The following is a 12,419-nucleotide window of genomic DNA, read 5'->3' on the forward strand; positions in this document are numbered from 1 at the left end:
TATAGCTGATCTAAATGATTCTAGATTACAATTGGATTTTCACGAGTTACTAATTTTAACGTTAGCAGTGTTTTGAGAGTTTTGAGACATGAAGGTCGATAGATCTTTAAGTCGACTTTTGAGGTCCAACTAAAACCATATTAGCCTCCCTGTTCTTCAAGCTCTTCATTAAAAGACAGAAACTGAAGCATCAGGTGCACGTATGAGAAAACCCGTTCACAAAATCCAAAAACCATTTGAGTGAATTTTGGTTGCTTGGGTGTGGCACAAACCAGAGAAGTGAGTCATCGTGCATTTGCTTGACCACTGAATAAAGACCTAATTAAGCTTTAGAGGATTCATGCACCATGTACAATAAATACTTCACATCTCTGTGAAGCTTGCTGGCTCTGTGTTTTCTTAAAATAAATGGTTTGAGACAGGATGTTGATTCATGCAACACATGGAATAAGTTCTATGAACGCCTGGAACCTTATTGATGGCCCACTTTTAAACTTCGCGAGCTTGGTTAGAGTCGCTTTCTTCCTGTGGGTATAGTATACACTAATGCAGTTTATTTAATGGAAGAAAACTGCATGTAGGAAATGATTACCGGTAAGTACGATTTAAATATAATGCAGAAGAGTATCATATGCATTCGGACAGACATGAGTGGACAGGAGTTCTCATGAACCAGCATGTGGACCATGAGGCTGCATCTGTGAAGGAACATGATTTACAACACAGTGTTGTATAGCACAGCAATGAAAAAACACAATATCTCATTCAGGAAGTCAATCAATCAATTAATCAATTAATCAATCAATCAATCAATCAATCAATCAACTTTTATTTATATAGCTGCTAAATCATATCTGAAGACATTTCAAACCTGTCCTCGCACACGCTGACTGGCACAGCCTTCATGCATGATGTCATGTGCCTGGTTACTTCTATTTTGGGGCTGACATGAAACATGTTAATGGTTTAGGCCAAGTCCTGTGGCAAAGGGTGTGGACCGTCATGAGCGGTCAACAGATTTTCCTGTAAAGAAACAGGGATGTAATCATGGTTAAGTCAGGACAGTGGCGGCAGCGCAGGAAACCAGAACGGGCAGCTCTAGTATATTGCAGTGACAGATTAGTAGTATAGTATAATAATATAGTAGTAGTTGTACTTTGACATTAGTTTGACCCCCACTACTTCCCCACTCTTGTGCACATTGGTGCTACTACTAATTCATTTTTAAAACTGCAGTGCCAGAGATCAGCCAGCAGAGGACAGTGTCTGACACGCTTTTGAGCGCTTTTGAGTGTACTGTATAATATTTGTGTCATGGACAAAGACTGTACAGTTCCTGACAAAAGCAAATCGCTGGATTAGTTAATTATCTTGACCAGAATCATTTCTTTACAGTGAAGTCTGTACAAGTTTTTTGGCAAAAATCAAAGAAAAAATATTAGAATCATTACAACAAAAATAAAAATGCTTTTAAATATGTCCAGGTTGACATTAAGCATAATGGATATTATCTTTGGATATCAGCAAAAACCACACCATAGATGTCCTCTAAAAAGATTGCAGTATTTGATGACATACAACGATGTACTGTATAAAAGCATTAAACATCGGTCTCCACTGTGTCTATTTGATGTCCTGCAGCTAAATGTTGGGGAAACTTTTTCTTTTTTTGCCGGAGAAAAAAGAGAAAAGAGAAAAGCATCGGTGCCCAGGCAGCCGGGCTGCTGCTCCCTGGTTTCTGACTCAGCGGAGACGCGCGGATCGGATGAAGCGCAAACCGAAAGCGCGCGCACGTGACTCCATCCCATCTTCAAACGGTAGGCTATAAAGCCGACAAACTCCACGCCTAATCGCCACACATGAGAAAGTAGAGCGAGTGGATGTCTCTTCAATTTAAAACCTGGAGAACTCGACATCAGGTATGATTTAAAATTAATAATATTAATATGTGTTTAGTAGTGATGTTTACTCCTTTGTCGAAAAAATGTTTTAATATGCAATACAGTAAATTTTGGATTGCCATTTAAATGAAAATTAATAATTTCTATATAGCCATGGGCATTAGTTGAATGTGAGATGATTTTATAATAAAAGTGAATCAAGATGAGTATTTGAAAATTAATATCAGATTTTTGCAAAAAATTATATCATGCCTTCCACTCCATTTTGTACATTTGTTCTTTTAGTTATTTCCTATTTTATTGTGGTGTTATTAGCACTACAATAAAATATGTTATTGCTACAATATTTAATGGTAGTGCTATTGTCGTGCTACAATATTTTATTATAGTGCTACAATAAAATATTTTAGCACTACAATATTTTATTGGAGTGCTACAATATTGTGTAGCTTGTCTCTATGGAGTCCACATAAAATTTCATTCAATTCACTCTTTTTTCATTCCTACCCAGCGTGAGAATCCATCATTTATGTATGTTTAAAGTCATGCAAAAATCTTCTATCTCTTTAGCTCTTACAGGTTAAGCATCACAATGGAACTGAAACCTTTATTGAAGACGCTGGGCTCTATAATACGAGCATTCTTCACTTTCATCTTTGCTGTGATGGTCATGGGTGTGATGGTGTGGGCTTACGTAGAGGGCTTCCAGCTGGCCAAATCAATTTATGGGATCATCTCTTTTGGCTTTTATGGACTGCTTCTCTCATGCCACGTACTGACTCAAAGCTACTTCGCCTTCATTGAGCACCGGCGGATGAGAGATCGTAGGGATCCATGCAGCTTCACCAAAACCATTGGCTTCACTATATCGGCTTACCAGGAGGATCCTGCCTATCTCAGAGAGTGCCTCAATTCCGTGAAGGCCCTAAAGTATCCCCCCGAGCTACTACGCATCGTCATGGTGATAGATGGGAATGGTGAAGATGACAGGTACATGATGGAGATGTTCAAGGAGATGTTTGCTGATCAAGACCCTTGCTATTATGTATGGCAGCACAACTATCATACATGGCATGACGGTGAAGCTGTGGAAAAAACTAAAGAGAGTGACTTTGGAGGGGTTACCATTGATATTATAGAAGAAGATCCACAGAGAAGAGAGGTGGAACAGCTGATCCAAAGTAAGCGGTGTGTATGCATCATGCAGCAATGGGGTGGCAAGCGGGAGGTGATGTACACAGCCTTTAAAGCACTCGGCTCTTCAGTTGACTATGTACAGGTATCTATTTTTCCTTTCTGAATTAATTTTGCCAGATGAGATCATTTTCTGCAAAGAAATTGATAATAGTGTAATTTCTTTAGTAACCTGGCTGGTTTGCTACTTCCCCAGGTGTGTGACTCAGACACCAAGCTGGACCCTCTGGCTACTGTTGAGCTGTGTAAAGTACTGGAAAGTAACCCCAAGTATGGTGCCGTAGGAGGAGATGTGATGATCCTGAACCAAAAAGAATCTTACATCAGCTTCATGAGCAGTCTTAGGTACTGGATGGCTTTCAACATCGAGAGGTCCTGCCAGTCCTTCTTCAACTGTGTGTCTTGCATTAGTGGTCCTTTAGGTAGGAAGAAACCATTTGTGATTTGATGTGGACCATAGTAATGATTTTGCATGTCCAGCAGTGACAGTTTTAGCATTAATACCCACTTGTGTTTGTGGTGACTTCAATTGTTCCATACAGGTTTGTACAGAAATGATATCCTCCAGCAGTTTCTGGAACCCTGGTACAATCAGAAGTTTTTGGGAACTCACTGTACATTTGGTGATGACAGACATCTTACCAACCGTGTGCTGAGCTTGGGCTACGCCACAAAGTAAGAAGCTCAGTGTTGTGCCAAGAAAATCCACCTGCTGCACTTGTCTTGATGGTGTATATTTTGTTGTTTTAATGTCATACATGTTCTTTTTGCCTTTAGGTACACGGCCCGTGCTAAATGCTACACAGAGACACCTGCTCAGTTTCTCCGCTGGCTCAACCAGCAGACTCGCTGGACAAAGTCTTACTTCCGTGAGTGGCTCTATAATGCCATGTGGTGGCATAAGCACCACCTCTGGATGACTTATGAATCTATAGTTTCTGGTGTGTTCCCCTTCTTTGTCACCGCAACCATCATCCAGTTGTTTTGGACAGGCACTGTGTGGGACCTCCTCTGGATCTTGTGCTGCATCCAACTGATCGGGCTTGTGAAAGCGGGTTATGCCTGCCTCCTGAGAGGAGACATAGTTATGGTGTTTATGTCCCTTTACGCGGGTCTATACATGACCAGCTTGCTGCCTGCTAAGTATTTTGCAATTCTCACCATGAATAAAAGTAGCTGGGGGACATCAGGTAGGCGCAAGCTTGTAGGAAACTACATGCCCCTTGTCCCTTTGTCAGCGTGGGCGTCCCTTTTGTTAGGTGGACTCGGTTACACCATTTACCATGAGATGCAGCTGGACTGGAACACTCCAGCCAAGATACTAGAGACCAAGTTTCTTATTTTTGGCAGTATGGCTTACGCCGCGTATTGGTTGCTTATGCTGTTCTTCTACTGGGTGTGGTTCCGCAGGTTGTGCAGGAGACGGACTCGTAGATACAAGATAAACATTTAAAGTTGAGTCGATGAAGAAAGAGAAGGAAACTATTTATTTTAATTCTATAACTGTCCTAATTTTATTCCACTGACTTCACTTATTTATTTTGCATGTTATCCTTTATTTAATAAGTGATGGACAAAAACTTTTGTGCGAAACCAAAAAAATCCATACGTGTTGGTAACGATGAAACTGATCTTCCATATTACCAGAGAATTTTAAAGACATGATAAGATATGAGAACAAATGTTTGATCCATGTGTAGAAACTGTGACTAAAGAGACGGCACTGGGGCTTTTGGACCCGTTGACTTCTCAGGTTTTTTCATTGCCACATTATGACAGCAGCAATGTCCTTCCATTACTTATTTATTTGTGATAGCTTGAGCACTGTTTAGTTAGTATTATTGAGTGTGCATAATGGATCTCTAACAATTAAGCCAATGATGTCGTTACCACAGCAAAACTTGCAGATGACTTTGTTGCTATTGCTGTCATTGCACTACATGGGAGACAAAGTACAGACCAACTTTCAAATACATAAAAATGTGTCCAAATGTCAAATGTCAATGTAGCTGAGTTAGATAATGACTACCATATTGTGTTACTGAAACCTGATGTATGGGAGCTGATGCTTCTTTGAATATGTATTCTATCAAATCGCTGCATGCTCACGCTCATGGGTACACACTGTAAGATGCACTTTGTTAAATTTGATATTCTGGAAGAAACTTTGGAAAGAAAAACTTAAGTTTGTTTTTGTATATATTTTTGAGCATCATACTTATTATCACAAAAATTTCTGTGAACGTGAAAGACTGTTGGTTTTGGGAACGTGTACAGAAGTTAATAAATAAAATATTTTTCTAATGCGAACAGTGTGTATTTGCTTTTCTTCAAAATAATCCTATGTATCGAGAATAAAAAAACCTTTGTAAATCACAAACAGATGACACACTGATTTCCAACTTTGATAAAACACCCTTCGGGTTAATGCTACATCCTATTATCAACCTAAACATAAAACCATCCATTATGTTGGTATTAGCATGGCTGCTAGCATTAGTATGTATGGCGGTGAATGCCACTGCTGTGCAGAGCCAAACTCACCATCCTTACAAGGCTCAACATAAGTCAAACAAATATAAAGACTGAAGTGAGGGCAAGGTTGAGTGACAGGGAATCTGCCACTAGAATATAGAGACTTGTGGAACATAGATCCAGGGTTTAAAATCTGTCTTGTACAACTGCAGGGCTTTATTGATCTGTGATTTCATTACAATCATGATAATTACGAAGTAATATGGGGTTTGGTTGGCAAGAACACAGAAACCTAAAACAAGAGTAATCTGAAGATGACATATCTTCTTGACAGCCTTCATAACACTGTACAAAAATCCTCAATTCCCATTGCTTGTTATTGGATGTTGTTTTGGACAGAATCACTTGAATATCTTATTTTTAATTTTAGATCTAAATATACAGTATTTTCTGCACTATAAGGCGCACCTAAAAGCCTTTAATTTTCTCAAAACCGACAGTGCGCCTTATAATCCAATGGGCCTTATTTGTGAAAAAATGTTTTGAAATAGGCCATTCATTGAAGGTGTACCTTATAGTCCAGTGCACCTTATAGTGTGGAAAATACTATACTTTAAATATTCTTATCTAATTATTTAATGGCACAACTATTAATTACTGTATTAAGTTGCGATCCCAGCAAAAACGTTCTGAGTTGGATTCCTTTCTGTGTGGTGTTTGTATGTTCTCCCCGTTTGTCAGGGTTGTCCGGCTTCCTCCCACCTCCAAAAAGTGTGTGCATGAGTGGTTCTTTGTCTTTCTTGTGGCTTCATGGGGCGTCGCGATGAGTTGACATCTTATCCGGGGTGTACCCCTCCTCTTGCCCATAGCCAGCTGGGATAGGCTCCAGCAGACCCTTAACCCACAAGGCAGATAAGTGTCTGCAGACATGTTATTGGTGGTCATTGTGTTAGCAAGAAGATGGGTGGATGGATAGATGGATGGATGGATGGATGGATGGATGGATGGATGGATGGATGGATGGATGGATGGGTGGATGGATGGATGGATGGATGGATGGAAGTTTGCTCAAGCTAAAATGGTTAAAAGAGTCATATTTCCACAGAGACAGCAAACATTTAATCACCTGAACAGTTGAAATATCAAAGGTCAAATTTATGTCTATTAGAGTATCACATTCACACATATTAAATAGTGTGTACTTGTGCCAGAGTAGATAATTAGTTGTTTTAGTTGACTTGACAATGAAAGAACCTGTAAAGAATGTACTGGAGACACTCATATCAGTAAACATGGACAATAGTGCTAGATAAGAATTGTTGCATTGCCGCTGCTGACATTGTCAGGTCAAATACTAATCTATGCTGCCAGAAAACCCCTAGTTTGCAGAAATCACATCTAACAACAAACAGTTTGCACAATTTGTGATTTAATTTATATTTCTGAAATATTAAAGTGATGAATTAAGCTTTTTAATTAATAAAACATTTACTGGATTGGATAAAAGGTTTTGTAAATCTTAAGATTATTTTATTTTGCAGCCTCATGGTGTTTTTCTCTTTCCCTGCACAAAGGAGGAAAATGTTTGACTAGTGTTGGTTTGTCCTATTGTGTGTTTCTGCATGCCTCCTCATCGGTCAACAAGATCACACAAAAAATAACAACTATTCATAAAACTTGGTGGGAGGATAGGGCAGACAATGCAGAACAACTCTAAATTTGGGAGTGAATCCAGATTAAATGGTAGTTCAGGAATTTGGTTTCTGTTTCCTTAACATTTTGAGAAACTGACTTTGTCACTATTTTTACCATTACTCTGTGTTAGGGTTAGTTCATGAACTGTCTGAAGCAACACAGGAGCAGAATCTGTAATGGTCTTCTGCTTTCCTGACAACTATGGGAAGTTTTGGTGTGAAGTTTGTTGTAATGTGAGAACATTTCCTCATCAAGCCACAAATAACCCATTAAATAAAATAAAATGTTTAGGAATGCAACAGAAAACTATTCTACAATTTTTTATGCACAGGGTGTCATTTAATGAGCATCCCTGAAAAACTCAGCCGACTTCACAGCTGCATGAGCTGGATGGGGTGGAGGCTTTTGAGTCACTTTCATCAGCGGATGACACAACCTTTTGAGGAACTCAACATGGAAATAGGGTGGACCTCATTCAGAGAGCCATAAAAAACTATGTGTCACCCTTTTCATGGGAAAGTGTTGCCAAAGTTTTGGTGACTATCGATATTAAGATGCACAGCTAATCAAAGAGTCAAAGCTTTACACTCAGTGCCAGGAAGGATAATAAATAGTTGAAGCACCAAGAGAACATTTTCCCCCAAGAACCACCTTCTGATGTTAGAATGGCTGTGGTGGATATTATATGATAATAAAACAGTTGTGACCAACACTGCGGCCTCACAGCAGAAGTTCCTGGGTTCTACTAATATAACTATTATTTTGTTAATATTATTTTGTGAAGAGTATACCTGCCTCCCAGTGTCTGTATGGGTTTTTTCATCAAGTTGTCATGAAATGTAAGATGCTGAATCTTATTTGACAACGATCATTCATTCAGTCATTTGTTCATTTTTAGTGGCGCATACCCGGGTCAAGGAGATTTCTGGGGCCTTTCTCAGCGGACTTAACAACAATGACAACAATCAATATTCTGAAAACCATAATGGTGATAATTTTACCAAATTTACTTTATCTTAATGTCACCAAAGTGTTTTATAGAAGAAATGCACATTCACAGCTAATTATCTAATCAAACATAGGAGATAAATTAAAAAAAAGTAATAAATAAGGGCAGCACGGTGGCGCAGTGGGTACTGTAGCTCTGTCGCCTCACAGCAAGAAGGTTCCGAGTCTTTTGCATGTTCTCCCTGTGTCTGCGTGGGTTCTCTCCAGCTTCTCCGGCTTCCTCCAATCCTCCAAAAACATGCACTTCAGGTTAATTGATTGTTCTAAATTGCCTGTAGGTGTGAGTGTGTGGATGAGTGGTTGTTTGTTCTTTATGTGGCTCTGCAGTGCACTGGTGTCATGGCTGGAGTGTCCCCCACCTCTCGCCCGTAGTCAGGAAGAGGAAGAAGCGGATAACAATACGAATGAATGAATGAATGAATGAAATAAAGTTAAAAAATTACAAATAAGGCAGACTTCCACTAAAGTTAAACAACTACACACATCTATCTCGCTCCTATGATAGACACAAAAAAGAGAAAAATAAGCAATGTGACAAATCAAATTATTTATTTGCAATGAAGTTATAAATTTACGTAAAAAAACAATGTAAAAAATCATTTTTGCTTTCTATTGTCAATTTATTAATTTGTGGTTGGGACAAATATTTTTGATTCAGCAGATCAGGATTATTCTTTAAATCTGGACTTCAGATAAAGATGAACATGGAATCAACAACATAATTTGTGTAATATTTTACATCGTGGTTCATGGATTATTTCCTGATAAAGCCTGGAAAATTAGTTTTTAAAATCCTGTATCGTATCAGTAAAACACTGATATTAATGGTCCATATCCCTGGTTTTTTTAAACTCCACTCATTACTTTTGTAGTTTTTTTTTCTAGAAGTAGAACAAACAGGTATTGACGAAGATATAACTTCCTTGGCAGACTTTTAGGAAAATAAAGGAATATTTATTTATCTATATATAAAGAGTGGAGAGTTTTACAAAAGCATAAAGAAAAATAATAACAATTTACGTAAAGGGAAGTCTAATCAGTTGAAACATGGTATCCATGTAAATAAATTCAGCATTTAAAAAAGCATTTCTTCTGCCGCAGTGGAGCTATTGTAAATTATTTGCAAATTTGAGATTCAACATTAGAAACGTCTAGCTTAATATCATTTCCGCAAGTGTTGAGACACATTTTCCAAAAAAATATTGTCTGGCCGAGGGGAAGCACATAAAGAGCAAATAGAAAAGAATTAACATAATAATACAGATATTACCATGAATGACTACTACCATGTGGTAAAAGAAGACATGACTGTTCACCCTTGTTCATTGAGTCAATAAAGGAGATATTCAGGTGAGAATTGATAACTTGAGAGTAGAGTAATTGGGTAGAATTCAAAGTGATTAAAAACAATGCCAACTGGAAAGCTTGGTGTGCTGAAAATAGACAAAATATCTTCCAGCGGCAATATCCAAACGTGATCAAGGGAGTGGGAAGGTTAAACACATTGTTGGAGGCAAATTGACTTATAAATAGAATCAAAGTGAAACCTGTGGCTCAGCTACTCAGGCATACAATGAAAACTTTGGAATGCTTTGGAGAAAGAGATAAAAACAACAACTAACTGCTGGACGTGGTCATTAAAATGTATGCTGAAGGTCTCTACTCCATGTGAACCAGGTGGGGATACTCCCTGAACCTGATAAACATATCAGAATGTGAAGGAGCACTGAAGCAAATGTGAGGGATACCTTGTTCCTACCATGGTCAAAATAAATCAGGACATGAATGGCTTTGCTATATTTAGAAATTTGATCTGAAATAAAGAAGATAACAGAACTAATCTCAGAACCACAAATATCTAAATTTGCTGCAGTGAGTGTGCAGATATGAGAGGTCAGCGGAAGCTGGGGGCAGGAGTGGACTCAGCACACCCAAAAGTTTGTCTTGCCGACAAAAAAAAATGTGAATCTTATTGCATACGGTAATTTAAAGTTTTATTAACCCTCCCCATACTGATATTAAACCACCTTCTATTTGTATTACCTTTTCCCACACTCTCACTGACTTTTGACTACCGGTAAGAAAACTCTGTGACAACCTGCCTACATCATATTTTTTAAATTAGTGACCAACTTAGGATAAAAGTCATTCACCAGAGGAAGAGATTTACAAACCAGAGGGGGAAGATCCCCCCATCCTTCCCAAAAAATGGCACCCTTATTATAAAGCATGTCATGAATGTCAAACTGCAGCCAAAGCCACCCTGCCAGAGCTACAGAGAATCACATCCTCACCAACAGTGGCAAGACACTGTAGATCTCATCAGATCATTGCCAACCAACTGCTCTATAACAAGTAGTGGAGAACGAGTCACTGATATCCTGGAGTCAATCTTCAGTCATTCAGTTGAGTGAACATCAGATTTAAGAAAGATCAATGCATTTACCCTGTGCAAACTTTATGGAAATGTTTTTAGAGACAAATAAACACACTTTTGAGCTTTTTAGCTCTTTGAAAATACAGCTCTATTTGTAAAGTAGTATTAATGACTTTGAGAGTATCTATAGACATTTAGTTTGGATGAGGTCAGATACATGAAATGTTTGAAAACAGGAAGTTCATTTCATTTAATCTTGACTAGATATTAAGACACAACAAAGCTGATTAACTAACCACAATGCCTCAAGGATTATCATTAAATGGTTCCCATATAACAAAGCACCACCAGCCTGACTGCTCAATAGTGAATCATTGCTTCTGAAGGCAGTTAAAGCCATCAACAACACTGAGACAACAAATGATTGGTGTCAAATCACAACACTTCCTCTATGGATGGGCTGATCAAGCAGGATTTCAGAGCGATGTTAAATATTGCAAAGAGAAAAACAAAAATCAGCTTTTGCATAGCCTTTATGAGCTGAAAAAACAAGGTTTAGAAGCGACCCAGGACTGACTAATCCATCGTCACTTCCTCTCTTGTCTGTTTTCAATTATGCTGCTCACCCTCACCCTGTCTGGCCCTCCCTCCCTGACATCAGGAAGGAGGAATAGTTTCACTTGGCATGCTTGTTGAAATGCATGTGTGATTTACTACCAATGAAAAGAAGAATGGACAACAAATGTCAAGATGCCTTGAGTGTCAAATTAAGCCGTTGTGATTTGGAAGCTGTATTTTGACGAGAAAGAAGTCATCCATCATCCACTATTAGCATGTTATTGTTACGATTAAGACTTTGCATTAATAATATTGAGATAAAACAGGATTGTGAACATGTGGTAGGATCACATAAGGATCACAATACAATTAAACAACATCCTTTTCACTTCTGTTAGTTGTGGATTGAGGCTTCCATGACCAATCGACACATTTGCACCTTAAATTAATGTTTTTATGTTTCAGTATTTTCCTTTATTGCTTTTTGAAAAATAATGAGTTGAATTCAGGTGAAGGTCAGACAATTAGCCAATTCACAGAATAAGAACTCTGATCACAACAGTGATCATTTAGATGAAGTCAGTTGATTGAATCTGGACAAGTGAAGTCGAGGGTGTGTGCTGTGTCTTTCATCTGAGGACCTCAGGGTCAGCATAAACACTCATACTGGTGAGGTTGTCATCGTTTACTTGACGGTCTGTTAAATCACAGTTTGAAACTGCATGCCAGTTATCCCCAATCAGAGCCCACAACCTTTCCCAGATTTTTACAAGTCACCCACTGGAGTAAAAATGTCAGATCGCTTTCCCCTATTGGTCTCAACAGAGTTGGTTTCATGATGGTACACTCAGCATCACTTTCTTTGCAATCGTCAAATCAGAAAGATTTAATGAAATATGGCTGAGAGAAAAAGATATGAAGAAATTGAGAATTTACTGCATGTATCGTATTGGTAATAAATTTTGAATTCAAAATATGTTTAGGATGTTTAATGGTGTGATCTATAGGACATATTTGGAGGTGTATTATTTATGACATGACATCTCAGGCACTTACCCTTCTGTTTCCTAGAGTGAATCAGGGTTCATAAAAAAACTTATAATGTGAATGTCCTGGAAGAGAAGACAATAATTGGCCAAACGGCCAAATAAGCTGTTGGATAAACCATCGAAAAAATTCAGCTACTATTTCATGTCTTCATAGTTTATATT

The 12,419-nt window shown here is 38.3% G+C and overlaps 1 protein-coding gene across 1 annotated transcript; it reads left to right on the forward strand.

Annotated features, from left to right (window-relative positions):
* Positions 1–2,493: 2,493 nt before the first annotated feature.
* Positions 2,494–4,548, forward strand: has1 (hyaluronan synthase 1). The gene is made up of 4 exons (XM_068324341.1): positions 2,494–3,180; positions 3,292–3,517; positions 3,638–3,770; positions 3,873–4,548. The coding sequence occupies exons 1-4, from the start codon at positions 2,494–2,496 to the stop codon at positions 4,546–4,548; spliced, it is 1,722 nt and encodes a 573-aa protein (XP_068180442.1).
* Positions 4,549–12,419: the final 7,871 nt, after the last annotated feature.

This window comes from Antennarius striatus, chromosome 9, assembly GCF_040054535.1.
Source record: "Antennarius striatus isolate MH-2024 chromosome 9, ASM4005453v1, whole genome shotgun sequence".
In the NCBI taxonomy this organism is placed as follows: Eukaryota; Metazoa; Chordata; class Actinopteri; order Lophiiformes; family Antennariidae; genus Antennarius; species Antennarius striatus.